Source organism: Glandiceps talaboti, chromosome 9 (assembly GCF_964340395.1).
Source record: "Glandiceps talaboti chromosome 9, keGlaTala1.1, whole genome shotgun sequence".
NCBI classification, from domain to species: domain Eukaryota; kingdom Metazoa; phylum Hemichordata; class Enteropneusta; family Spengelidae; genus Glandiceps; species Glandiceps talaboti.
Window position 1 is genome coordinate 5,308,040 of NC_135557.1, and position 15,312 is coordinate 5,323,351.

A 15,312-nucleotide genomic window follows, 5' to 3' on the forward strand; every position below is an offset into this window, starting at 1 on the left:
ACCCCCCTCAATCCTTTTGACACAACATGGAATTTTATTTGGGTCACTGGAGATTATGGAAACTTCTAAACAGACCAATTCCTTCTTTTCACAAGCTCTCTTCATAATTTGAAAATTGTATTAAAATTACCCAGATTATGTCAACGAACAATTTCACCCAGAACAACGTACACATCACATCAAACGTAATATTATAATTCGAAAGAAAGAAAAAAAAACATAAGTAGTACAGTAACATTTTATTTAATAACTTTTCATACAGTAATGAAATAAATCCTGTTTTGGTCGTTTTAGTTGTGACAGTGGATGACGTCAAAGTGGATCAACGTCATTTGTTTATATTGATATTAATTTATAGTATATCGAAATGGATGACGTCATTGATTTAAATTGTAGCAGAAGTTGATTACATCACTGGTTGAAATGGCGGCAAATACTAGTATAATGACGTCATTGATTTAACTCGTAATGAAGTGGATGATGTCAACAATTTAAATTTCAAAACGTCATTGATTTAAATTATAACAAAGTTGATAAAGTCATTCACTTAATTAACTGATGGCAAAGTTTGATGATGTCATTCGTTCAAGGTTTGGTAAAGTGGATGACGTCATCGACCATACAATTAAATACTGATTTCTGACATATACTACATGAGTCTATATAAATCACAATATACCACAACGTCGTTGATTTAATTACTACTCTGGTATGACCGTATTCGACCCACAGCTGTAATTTATCTTCAAATACTTGAATGTCCCATAGCACGGATCACCAAATACAGAATTAGTAGCTGCAATTTGACAACTTTGTTGGCCTTCACATTTATCCCTCACTGTAGTCAGACTACGTCTTGCATGACACGTGGTATCACGGATTGGACCAGGACACGTGGAATGATCGCTACGTCCATAGCTAGCTGAGTTTATATGAATTTCATTTGTACCACAGTTTAGGTTGGCAGTACCGTGCTCACAAATCAGCGTCTCGGTGGAATATACCATAGATACACCTGACAACAGAAGTGGTTTATGTTAATTAGTTACCAATGAGTGATGTCACAAATCAAAGTAAGGTCTGCACAGAAAAAAAATGCCAGTTCACAAATACCACAATGTAGTGTGTTGGGAAGTTGTCTCAACACAGGGAGCAGGAGGCATAGATGCAAAGATTTGCACTTTTGTTTTACTACTTTTATGTTCAACAAAAATGATATACATAATGTATTACATACTAATATTAATGGATTACATGTTAATATTACACTATTAAAAATGATTCCAACTAGAGTTTGTGAATAGTCTGAAGCTGGACTCGTTCTATGCCATGCAGTTTCTGCTTCTATTTGGTAGAATCAAAATTGTGATTAAGTCTATGCATGCTGAGCCGCTCTCAGGCAAAGTGTGGGGATACACATCGGACAATTCTGTGGCTTTGAAAATCTCATTAATTTCCTTAGCTGGGAAGCTAGAGATGAGCGATCGGTATAGAAGCTGTATTTTGCAGGTGATTGACTTAATATGGATGGCCATGATACAGATGTAGAAGTATAGTATTATGCCATTATGTTGATGGTGCAAATCTTGATATTTCATTGGTCAAGACACAAAAAATAACCATACATGATAGGACGGTTGACAAGCTAGGTGGTCCTGAATGATATTCAATAGTCTAGTGACTCGTAGTGATAAAATACTTAGGTCACGAGAAGTATTTTCCGGTTGAATGAAAACAAACATTAATGAATAATATAACTATACCAGCAACAGTAATATCAAAGAAAATTCGAGAAAAGTAAGTAATCTCAATTTTGAATATTTTGTCAAATTTAGAACACAGTAGAAACAATGACGTATAGAACGCGTTGTCGTGACGTAGAATGACGAGGGTTTCACTACAGTGGTCTGAGGTTCCATTTTGTTTTGTTCAACGTGGCTTGTACAATATATATTTGTTATACTTACATCTATATCTAACTTCTAGGTACTTGTATGTGTGTACACAGGGGTCACCAAACACACCGTTGTTAACATTCACTCTACAACTGCTGACACCATTACATATCTCCTGTACTACAGCCAAACTATTGTCGGCTTTACACCAAGTGTCGTACATTTGACTGTGTTGGCATGTCTTACTGTTCAAACGGCCGTAGTTGGCGTCTGTCACCTGTATGACACCACTCGGACACTGTAAGTTCATCACGTGACCTTCACAGTGTACTCTGTGATATATATTCGGATCAGCATAGGCTGCGGTAAACAAAAATGTAGGAGACAATTTATTTTATGGAACATACAAATGATGGCGAGTTGTGTACCGCTTGAGATGAGAATATCAAAACTATACAACAACATTGATGACAATAAACATCATAATTACAATGGTAAATGCTGGAAAGACTGCTTGTCATACATTTGTTTTTGTTTTTGTTGTTGTTGTTGTTGTTGTTGTTGTTGTTCTTGTCAACGTTATTGTTGGTGGTGGTGTTGTCGGTTGTAGTAGTAGCGGTGGTGTCGTCGTTGTAGTAGTAGTAGTAGTAGTAGTAGTAGTAGTAGTAGTAGTAGTAGTAGTATGTAGTAGTAGTAGTAGTAGTAGTAGTAGTAGTAGTAGTAGTAGTAGTAGTAGTAGTAGTAGTAGTAGTATGTAGTAGTAGTAGTAGTAGTAGTAGTAGTAGTAGTAGTAGTAGTAGTTGTTGTTGTTGTTGTTGTTGTTGTTGTTGTTGGGACAAGACTTAATCATTATGCATTGTGTTGTAATTATTGTAATGAAACCTATACAATTCTATTTAGTCTGTGACTTATGCTGTATGTGTATTATCAAATAGGGTCAGGGGCGATGATTGACAGCTTCCTGTGTATCCCTAGCCTGAAAGATCAAGACATTGTTTCCACTTCTAATACACTCACTCCCGTGGTAGTAATTAATTGGATACATAAGTGGACCAATTGCTTGTCAGACTGGTTTACCCATTGACACATTATATTCAAATGAGCCGTTGATGTTATTGATTTAAATGAGTTTCTTACCTTGACCTTGATAATTGATGATGTACACCAATGTCAGCAGGGCATATATAGAAATCATACTGACTGTGAAATGCTGTATCTGTGATTATATCTACCAATGAAAGGTAAAAAGACAAGTTGTTAAAGCATAAATACAGACCGTTTCATGTTACAGTTCACTGGCTGAGGACAAAATAACGGTTATTTGGTCAAACTGCTCATGTTACATTCATGATGCAGGCAAGGGCCCCGAGAAGTCCTCTAACGAACTCCAATGTCGGAGGATTTCAATCGTATCCCATATATAGTGATTCAGTATTGTAGTAGAACTTTGTATAACTCCTTATCATATATAGTATTCACTGTTAGAATATTAAGAATATGAATACCAAATAAACAGTTTCTTACAAATCATTTCGTACCAAGATGGTTACTTGTTAGGTCTGAATGTAAAGAGGGGTCTTTATAGAAAAAGTTCGAGACAAGCTGAGGTATAAATGATTTAATTATACACACTTTTAATTACTTAAGAAAAGTTGTAAATCAAATTAAAAATCTCAGGGTGACACCGCACGTATCATTGTACCACTCTTTTTAGTGGTCTGAGATTGTAGTAATTTACTATATGCTGTACAGTTTCATCGTAATGGGTAACAGTTTTACAGACGCTTTCATTGTGTTATACAATAGCAAAGTCGTTATTTATTGTATTGTCTTCGTCTACAGACGACTCTGCTATAATCAAGGTACAAACCTGTTTTTGTTTATTTTTTTTTATTTTTCATTTGTCACAGGAAGTGGTCATTTACCTAATGGGTCGACGAACTAGGTTTTCAGTAATCGGATTTAGATAAGGCAAATGAGATACGATGTATCAGTTTGTTGGGGGTAAACCAACTGATTTCTGGAGAGGGCCGGAGGATTTCCTAAAAAAATACTACAACAGTGACTAAAAACAAATTGGTGTCTAGTTGCTCTTGGAATAAAATTTTGCTGTCGTGGTGGTTGAAAAAAATATTCGTTGTTGGGTTCGAATTATACAGCCCCCAGCCTCCAACCCCTGCCCCTGCCCCCACCCATAAATCAAATGGTTTTTACCTTTAATGTGTGTATGTTGTCATTGTCTGTTATTTTAATACGATTAGTTTAAACTGTCAACGAGGGAGGAGATAAATGAAAACATGGCGTGACCTTAATGACTTTCTGTACATACCCTCAGACCACCCTACAGTAGTCTGAGACATACCTTATTGTAGCATAGACCCTACACGTGTAGGGTCTGTGATTGTAGTAACCCATATTTATACAAAGACGAATTTTCTAAAGCATGTAAACTAGGCTATTTAATATAAACGTCACAAGAAACTTCAGTCTATAAGTTGTATTCGTATAGTTCAACATGCCTTGCCAAGTATGTGTATATCGTTCGTCATCCCATGATTTGACCTCGAGTTGAATTTCTAAACCACAAATTAGAAATGTATAAACTCTAATACTTCAATACTCGACATCTCAATTTAAAAACCTAGTTCTCACAAAACAACGCATCCTGTGACGTCATAGTATGAGTGAAAATGGATGGCGGTAAACTTGAATGGAACAATTGAATGTATATATCGCCAGATGAACGGTCGTTGGGAATGAACAATGATCCACTGACCTGCAATGCAATTGCGTGGGATTTTCATCTAGCATTTTCCAAAACAAAGTATGGGAAAAGTTAAAGCAAATTCCCCACACGAATTGTCGCCTTGCACAAATGTATTTCGATATTGTGTACATACACCTATGCTGTATCATTTATAGTGCATCTACCCGTTTAAAATTTACTTACCGTGAGTGAGCTTCTTTAGCAATGTAGAGTACCAGCGTTAAACGATAGAGTGAATACTGTATTCAGCTATGCAGTGACCAAAAAGAAGCCTGATGTACGGTAGTTACCACTTGGTGCAATATGTCAAGTTTTAGCTCTGATGGCCTTAAATAACTGTACAGAACAATGGGTTAACAGATCTTTGATTGATGCGGAAGTGGGCGGTTCTGATTTCATATCTACATTGTCACACTGACAAACATGCTTACATATAAAACCATTTCACCGAAAGCCGCTACATCCGTTTCTCCGAGAATTCGTTATGTTTGTGTTATTGACACAACTCCACAGTTAGGCTGGAGTCAGAATTTACGGCGGGGGGGGGTGAAAAAAATTGAGGGTTCAAAGGAGGTGCCATGAAAATTCTGATGGTCTGGGGGGGGGGGGCGAAATATTTTGCCCATGATTTGAACCAAACTAAACCTCAGGAGCGGCCGTTTACAGAGTAAATTAAAAAATTTCTCACCACTTCGCTGCAATACCTTCTAAAACTTAGAGTTAGTTATGAGTTCGATGACAGCCATGCGAATGTATTTGTGTATGCCTTGCTCTCTGTCTGTATATGTCTCTGTCTCTGTTTCTGTTTCTGTCTCTGTCTGTCTGTCTCTGTCTGTCTGTCTGTCTGTCTGTCTGTCTGTCTGTCTGTCTGTCTGTCTCCTCTCCCCCCTCTGTCTCTGTCTGTCTGTCTGTCTCTGTCTCTGTCTCTGTCTCTCTGTCTGTCTGTCTGTCTGTCTGTCTGTCTGTCTGTCTCTCTCTCTCTCTCTCTCTCTCTCTCTCTCTCTCTCTCTCTCTCTCTCTCTCTCTCTCTCTCTCTCTCTCTCTCTCTCTCTCTCTCTCTCTCTCTCTCTCTCTCTCTCTCTACTTTTTTGAACATTCGTACTTTGCAAAATTGTACACTTCATTTACCTACCATACATTTAATTACGAGGCAGTCAAAAGTCAAATATGTGTGTGTCTGCCAAAATATCTCTGAATAGGTAAGTTAAAGTGTATGTAATATAGCCATACAGTTGCATAATAATGCATTGACTCGAGTAAAATTGGGGTATTGAAGACAATGTTCAATAATGTGTATGGTTTGAAATTTTATGCCATTAATTGGCTTCCTACTGACCCACATGTCCTTATTTTTTTAAGTGCTTACTGTAGGAGGAGGAAATTTAACCCCCTCCCACACTCTCCCCACTAAATATCTCCAAGTGCAGCCTAATGTGAGACCTTTTTCACAAAGCCCACATATAGTTGTAAAGAAATCTCTCATTATTATGTATGGACATTGAAGTTGATTTCCACTGTTAGTTTAATGTAGTGTACCACACTGTACATCTATGAAGTGGAGCAATGGGGAATCGTGGTACTTTATCATTGCACATTAAAATATGTGTAGCCGGGAGGGGGCTACGAAAATTCTTGGGTTCATTTCGGGGGCCATAACATTTTTGAGAGCGCGAAGGGGGGGGGCTGCGAACAAATTCTGACTCCAGCCTTATTTTCCTAGAAAGGTCATTGCCACCACGAAGGCAATCAGGCATGACAATCTCAACCTCCACTTCAGCAGACAGGGGCATCGAATGTTTACAGGTCAATCCTGTGTACACAACGTAACGGTACATATTGAACGGTGTACAACTATATCATGTATTTAAGTTTAAAATTTATATTCATTGTATATTAGAGAGAATGAGCAGCAGGGGGCTGCACACATAGTACAATATACTATGTACATGTATAATAATCGTAGTCATTATATGCACGTATTTGTATCTTTAAAGAAAGCAAATACCCGGCCAGAACAATGGTCAGGGACAGAGGACTCTGGTCGAGGAAAAGGCCATTCACCCAATGCTATAAACCGCGGCATAGACGTCTACACAACCAATGTAACCCAGAGATGATGAGATGAGATACGATGAGACGACGATGCCATTATGGAGCGTTTATTTGACCTGACTGCAAGTTAACAATATTGTTAAAACTATTGACGCCATACGAACTGAACGAATACTTCCTAAAGAGTTCAATATCTTGATTTAGCGGAAATGTGAACAATACGATGCAAAAGTTACCCAAGACAAATAACCGACAGAGTCACACCATCACCCTCCTTCGGCACATGTGACACACATCTTATAACATATATCTCATGAATGGCACATGACAAGTATGATACACCGTGACCCAACCACACACACACACACACACACACACACACACACACACACACACACACACATATATATATATATATAATACATATACAGACAGACAGACAGACAGACAGGCAGACAGGCAGGCGCGTGCGCCAAACGCACGCACGAACTATTTGATGTAGAGGTAATAGACTGACACGAGTCCGCTGAAGCAATTTGAAACAAAATAAAAAGCATGCCATTGGCCAACTTCTCTAGGTTGAAAATTCTTCTGTCCCTTTGCTGGAATAGATTGGCATTACATGCAAGGAAACTTAGGATGAGTGACCGGGAAAAATTGTGATAGAGTTTCCATTTTCGTAATGACAGTATTTATTATGACTTTCGGTGGAGACGTTAAATCTGTCATTACGAATATATTACAACACAGCACTGTATCAACACTATGAGTGTCATTAATCCTGGCACACTGGTGAGTCGCCACAACTGAGAACGAAGATCGAGAAAATCGCCACAAAAAAACTGTTACAGTAGAATGTAAGCTTTTAAAATGGCCAATCATGTCAGCAAAACTGACTGCATACCGATGTCATAATATTTTGATGCGGCTTTCAACATCCGTTTCTCCGAGAATCCGTTACGTCTCTGTTATTGATACAATTCCACAGTTGTTTTCCTAGAAAGGTCATTGCCACGACGAAAATCAGATATGAATCTCATCAACACCAACATCAACATCAACAGGGGCATCGGACGGTATAAACTGTATTTAGGCTAGGGTCAGAATTTACGACGGGGTGAGGGGGGAGGGCTGAGGAGAAATTGGGAGGGGGGAATGAAGAAAATGAGGGTTCAAGGGGGGCATGGAAATTCTGATGATCTGAAGGGGGCCCCTCGAAATATTTTGCTCGTGATTTGAACCAAATTAAACATCAGGAGCGGTCGTTTACCAAGTAAATTTAAAAAAAAAACTTTTCGTAATACCTTTTAAAATTTATATTCAGTGATGACTTGGGTGACAGCCTTGCGAACGCATTTGTGTATGCTTATGTGTGTGTGTGTGTCTCTCTCTCTCTCTCTCTCTCTCTCTCTCTCTCTCTCTCTCTCTCTCTCTCTCTCTCTCTCTCTCTCTCTCTCTCTCTCTGGGTACTTTTGAATATTCAAACATTCAAACCTCAGGAGCAGTCGTTTACCTTGTACTTTGCAAAATTGTACACTTCATTTATCTACCATACATTTAATTATAGGACAGTCTATAGCCAGCAAATGTGTGTTTCTGCCAAAATATTTCTGAATAGGTCGGTTAACGTGTATGTAATATAGCCATACATATGTATATTAATGTATTTGACTCGAGTAAAATTGGGGTATTGAAGACAATTTTTAAGTACTCTATGGCTTTTGATAATGTGTATGGTTTGAAATTTTATGCCATTAAATGGCCTCCTACATGTCCTTATTTTTTTCCCCACACCCTCCGCAATAGCTATCATGGGGACACTGTTTCTGCCCTGAATCAAGATTGAAAGATAAAACCCTGCTGACTAAGTATCTCCAAGTGCAGCCCAATGTGAGACCTTTTTCGCAAAGCCCCCAGATATTTGTAAAGAAATCTCTCATTGTTATGTATGGACGTTGAAGTTGATTTCCACTGTTAGTTTAATGTAGTGTACCACACTGTACATCTCTGAGTTGGAGCCGGGTTGGGGAGGGGTATTGTATAATTGCACATTAAAATATGTGTAGCCGGAATGGGGGAGCTACGAGAATTCTTGGGTTCATTTTGGGATGTGGCATGACATTCTTGAGCGCGAAGGGGAGGCCCCAGGCCCCCTGCCGTAAATTCTGACCCCAGCCTTAGATTGTTAGTTTATTCTGTATACGACAGCGACTTGCACAACGATATACTAGTATATAGAACGGTGTCAATGGCCGATCGAGGACAAGACTACGGACCCCGATTGTTCCTTAACTTGGTTCAAAGAGACACAAATCAAGTATTTCCTACCCCACTCTTTCATCCGCCCTTTCAGACCATCGGAATCCTCAAGCCCCCCCCCCCCCTCCCCAACCTTCGCTTCTCAAAAGTGTTTATGGCCCGCCCTCATTCTCGATCCGACACATTCCCTTCCCAATGAAAATGATGTTTGTTCCCCTAGGAAAACCAGGGAGGCTATCAACATCGGATGTTACAATCGCAAGATCAAACAGATGCGGACTTCGTAACACCTGATTATATAACGTTACCTAGATCTAGAGGTCAACTGTAACTATACGTCATTGTGTACACGTGATGTCATTGTGTACACGTGATAAGGATCGTCAACCGAGACACTGAGATCAAAGTCTCGATGTTATCTACTAAATTGAACTGATTGTTCGTTACAACGTAATGATGTAATCAACTTAAGTTTTGCACCATTCATAAAATTGAACGAAATACAACAGAAAATCTACGAATCGCCATTGATTATAATTTACTTCTGCTCACAAATTATTGACACTACTACGAATATAAAATATGTGCATATTATCAAAGTGATAGCGATGAGCTTTCATTATAGCAGACTTAATTAATTCTAGGTTTTCTTGACCCGACCGCCCAACCCTATCATTTCGTCACTCTAGCGAAATATTGGTTTTTTTTTTAAAGTTCCACCCAAATCAAATGTAATATTTTAAATATCCCTCACGCGTATCATAATGATACTGTATTGTCTTTTGTAAATAATATTCATATTTGGGCTTAATTAGTATCATTATCACTCACAAAATTCATCATAACGCCCTCAAATGAGATCTGTTATTCTAAAGCCAATTCTCCACTCCGTAACTTTGGAATTGACCGTATCTTGGTACAATGTCTTTATTCCAAGTGTATTGTCTATGTACTGCTCACATTTATACGGAGTGTCTTTACAAGCGATGTATCGATGTACGTGCTGCCTATAAGAATGTCTTTTCATTTGTTCTGCATATATCGGTAAGTGCGTATTTCTAACACACTGTTGTATTAATATGCTATGAAATTTGGAAGTAAGTAGCGCACTTTAAGATCACATATTTATCTTAGGCAAAGTATAAATTGTGTATTTACGATAACCTGACCGACCCTACCTACCCTACACATTTTTAAACATTTAAAACAAAAAGTTAAAAACTTATTTTGTCTTCTTGACTTTCATGCACGTCTGTTTTCTTTCCCCAGTGATATATATACATATTTCATCAAAGTATCAAAAGAAGGGGTATTGTCTGTCCGACATGTTGTTCGTTTTTGGGTCGAAACAATACCTTTTTTTTCAAAAATAAAAACAATTAGAAAGATAAAATCAAATAACATAAAATCCCAACCTACTTACCCTATTTTCTAAGGCCATGTTATCGAAAACACATAATGGGTTTTCATATTTATTTTCAGATTATGTGATTTATGGATTGTATTTAAAGCTGTATTAACTGTATCTGGAGTGTTATATTGTACGATCAGACTACCAGAAATACATTCACTGAAATACCAATAATTAGATGTTGTACTTGTTACTTGGGGAGTCAGTTGTATCCCTAAGTAGTATTATACCAACTGATTGAAATATTGATCGCACAAGGGAGGCAGTGATTTTGGGGTGCGGACTTAAAAATCAATTTGATGGGATGTATTCACCATATCAGGTGTACAGCTAAACAAATACGTGTACCGTAAGGTGATTTAATACCGTTCAGGATGTATGATATTACGAGTATCCTAAGGTGATGTAATATAGTTCAGGATGTATGATATTCCAAATAATTAAGTCATACTATCAAACAAAACATTGTCAAAAACGTTTTCGTTGCAGCTTTCAAGTTGTACTGTATTATGACTTCTAGATGTGTGTTACGTCATATTGTTCTGTTTTAGTTTTTGTCTTGTAACTTTGTGAAATGTATTCCTACGAGCTCAATCTCGAAATACCCTCTACGGTAGGATTGGAAAAAACAACAAAGTTACTAATTGTGAGATGGCGACCCCGCAGTCGCGCATCTAAGCTAAAATTATCGGTTTAATTTATAGGGCCTTAAATAAAACAAATAATTCAAAGTTTCCTTCTGATTTTAATTGTCATTTCTAAGTCATTCAGAATGTTAAAGTATGATTATTGAAGTATCACCATGTACTTGTATATCATTTTATAAATATTTTTTTTTAACCGACCGACCCACCCATCATTGTTAAGATGTTACGATGTGATATGTAGACTAAACTAAGGCCACCCCCTAGGGTAATATTCTAAATTTACATGGTGACGTCTAGACGAGCCATAGACTGTGTACCCACTGATGAGAGAGAGAAAAAAGTAGATATTTTACAAAGTTTAATTCCTTTGGGTCACTCAAATACAAAGTATTGACATTTGTCGTGCAAAGGAAAATACGACTGAAATGTAGGATATCTGAGTCTCTTTCTTGTTATATTTAATCATATAAATTAAATAAGGGGAGAGATCAATAGTTCAATGCAAGATTTAAAAAAAACAGACTCCCCTCACTCTCCTTTCAAACCAGATATTAAAATAGTTTCAAAGAGTAGATCAAATACAAATCTGTGTCATGGAATGTAGTGATATGAATACAAAGCCAGGATGTAGTGAGACATACAATATTTCTTTTTTTGACACTTTTTTTTATCATAGTACCATGTAGTTACTATAGCGACAATTCATTTATCTCTCAATTTGATGACATATTCTAGAAATATTTGTATTTAGGGGTAAAAAACAGATCAATTAAAAATAAAATCGTTTTCGTACGATAAAAACTAAAATAGTTCAAACCCCCCCCCCCCCAATAGTAAAAGGATTTAGTTTTGTTATCCTACATTGCCCCTAAGTACACCACATGTGCAACTTCCACAGTCAGGGATACTGAAGTATAGGATTTGTAAGGTAATACAACCCGCCCTCATGCGGTGGAACTTTTATAAACACGTATATTAGAGAAATCGAAGAATATTATTATTGTGACTGTAATAGTTTTCATACAAAGAATTCTCTAGATCAGGATTATATAAATAACTCTACTGATCAGTCAACTGACTAGCAGTGTTTATTGAGATCATGACTGTGCGTGGTATTACCCATCATGTCGCCCTCTGTAGGTAGTTTTTGTACTCCTTTTGTTTTTAACAGTGCGTGACGTCAACACCGCTGAATATATCCGAACTCTATGTGTCTTTGTTGACGTCCCTGAGAACATTTCTCCTACGATTGATTCGCTATGATAGCGTGTAAGAGGGTATTAGCTAGAACAAAAAACTGTAGATAAAAATGGAGTCAATGATTAATAAGACACATTTATTCCAGCCAAATTATTCAATATAGATACCTGAATGGCAGACACGTGACCATTACGTTTGTTTTAATTACAATACGTAAAGGACAGTTCTAAGTTGTTAACTATCAATTTCTATCAACTCATTATTTTGGTTTGTACAATCATTCCACACACGAGGAATCCTTTTTTTATAAACGACTTCAAAAATCATAAAAAGGACCAAAAATTATTTTACGTCCAGTTTACATCTTATCCTACAAGTATGTATGCGATTATTGTGAAATTTGTCAGTTTGAAATATCAGTACTAGTAGCCAATAGCTCTATTCGCTGAGCCGAAGGCCAGAACTCCCCAGGGACTAGATGAGGGCAGAACCGATAACCAGGACCGAGGTCCTTATCTCCACTCGACCTTATCATCCCAATGTAATATCTTCCCACGTTGTTCCCTTTTACTGACTACGAGACCCGCTCCTCTCCCCACACCACAACTAACAATTAATTCGCTACATTTACTATACATTGGTGGCAGTGATGGGACGTGGTAGCAGTAGGATTTGGAACCGGTGGCATTGGTGGGATCATGCCAAAATTACAAAATAATGCAATGTTAAATAACAAAAATGAGTCAATGTAAAATGTGACCCTCCCCTAATTTCCATTTTCTAAAATCTAGCCCTCCTCCAAGGATCGATTTGTAAAACGTTACCATGGTCCTTGTAATTACCAGAGGCTAACCTTAGTTATAATAATGTAACATTATGGAGCATAATATCCAAACATATAGGAGTAAATTATGTAGGTACGAACACAAAGTGTTTATTGATTCGACAGTTAATAAAAGACAAATCCATGTATTCATATGTCATCAGATAAATGTTTGGTTTGAGGTTATCATATTTTGAGATGCAAATATAAAATCAAGTTGCTAGTTATATCCCTACAACCTGCACCCCCCCACATCCCCCACCCCCACACCTCCTCTCATATTCCAATTGTAAACGCCAATGTCAATGAAACAGATGTCTGTGGAAGTTTTAATACATATATCTTGGTTTTCAATTCTAAGAAAAGCACCCTTTTACTTTACCAGTATTTGCAAAGTAATCCTCGAGCTCGGTGGATGTGTCATTGTTGTACTTGTTATCAAGTGAGGGTGATGGTAACAAACAGACAAATCGATTTGTATAGAATTTAAAGTCATTTCATTAGGCACAATAGCTACATTACATATCAATTTTATTTGTTTTATTGAATAAACAAAAAGTAATAATTTGGGGGATTTTCGAATTGTTTCTACAAGTCCATAACATCTTTGCCTGCAAGTAGTCGGCGATGTCGTCTGATAGTTTATTTGGTTACCAAAAAAGTCACCATTTTGAAACAATATCAATGGCTATAAGTCTGTTGTAACCTTATGGCAAACCTCACGTTCAGCTCATTAGTATGCATAAAGTGAACTCATGACGTAATGTCTGGGGTATCGCGAGTGAAGTAAACGACTGTCTGCTCATCTGACCTCAAACACCTTAGTTCTCACCTTTGACCTATAATGCCAACAGGGACTGTTGAATTAGATCATAGAGGGCGACAACACGAGACAAGCAAAAAATGTGTAATATCAAAATCTGATGACATGGCAAATAGAGACACCACTGTGACATGACAGGATATTAAACTGACCTAGAACTACGAATTTACTATCGAATGGTATTACTAGTACAGTATTATTAGAGACGACCAAAATTAAACGTACCATATTATTGCTAATCTCGTGACTGGAAATAATGCACTCATGTTGACAGCTGAAATCCCTAACCCTATTCACTCATACTAATAGTAATACCATATTCTGTGTGTTTGTCTTCCGAAACTTGTGTTAGAAGTTATACATATAAGTATATAAACGTGTAATTTATTATGCTAGACTTTAGTTTAAATTTCAAATATTACAAAGTCTTTTTTTCGCCTCAAAGTTTACATGTTAAGTTTTGGGACTAAGCACAATTTGTCATACATGGTACAAAACTATGAAAGCTTGTTTGTGTTTATTGTAAACTCTTTTTAAAACCTCTCTCTCTTTTGTCTCTCTCTGTCTCTCTCTGTCTGTGCCTCTGTCTTTGTCCCTCTCTCCACTCTCTCTGTGTCTCTCTGTCTGTCTCTCTGTGTCTGTCTCTCTCTCTCCATAAACTTTCAAGTCATTTTCTTTAGAGTCATATTTAAGAAACCCCATTTTAGAATTCGCTTTACTTTCAATAGGCATTATTATTTTCAGATGTGATTTTTTCAATTCATGTATCGATACCAAATTTCCAGTGTTATATGATTGTGACAAGTTTGCATAACAAATCGCCATTTTTTTGTTATCCTTCACCAAATTTGTTGGTGACATTACTAAAAGTGTTGAAAGACATGCTGAATTGAAAGAGTCAAATATACATTCACTCAGCTTGTTGTGAAAAGGCCGGGTGCAAAGGTCATTTAGGAATATGAAAAGATGTAATAAGCAGCTCGGTTGAATGTTTTCGAGGGACAGTTTTATGATTATATTAACACCTACACGAACCTGAGTCTATGTATGAAGGTTACAGCATGTACCTATGAGTGTATATTGTGTATAAATGTGTTCATCTATTTATTATCTAGCAATATTATTTCAATAGTAAAACAGCGACATCACAACTTTCCAATGTAAGTCATGTCCGCTGACATTCTTCATTCATCTTTACTCATGATAACTTGTAAATAAAAAAACACTAAATACTTAAATCTCAATACAATGCTCCTCTACCTATGGATTTGTATTGGCTGTGTGTTTTACACATTACCAGATAGATTTATGGAAGGGTTCAAATTATGAGACACGTCATTCATTGAATACAAAACTTTTTCCGTCTTATCAATGTTTTGTACAAATCTACAACCAATTGTTTTTATATCATTATTCCAGGTATATATTTAAGGAA

General features: G+C 37.0%; 1 protein-coding gene across 2 annotated transcripts in view; it reads right to left on the reverse strand.

The window, feature by feature from the left end:
• Positions 1-232: 232 nt before the first annotated feature.
• The window catches only part of LOC144440355 (L-rhamnose-binding lectin CSL3-like), a 66,169-nt gene continuing 51,089 nt past the window's right edge, over positions 233-15,312 (reverse strand). Inside the window, exons 1-4 of one of the 2 annotated variants that reach the window (XM_078129715.1) lie at positions 4,846-4,989; positions 3,033-3,123; positions 1,968-2,255; positions 233-1,015 (exon numbers count right to left, since the gene is read on the reverse strand). In XM_078129715.1, the coding sequence (XP_077985841.1) occupies positions 702-1,015; positions 1,968-2,255; positions 3,033-3,090 (660 nt within the window). In that variant the 5' untranslated portion in view covers positions 3,091-3,123; positions 4,846-4,989 and the 3' untranslated portion in view covers positions 233-701. Of the gene's footprint in view, positions 1,016-1,967; positions 2,256-3,032; positions 3,124-4,845; positions 4,990-15,312 lie in introns of those variants that run through there. The other variant, XM_078129717.1, reaches the window with a different exon arrangement.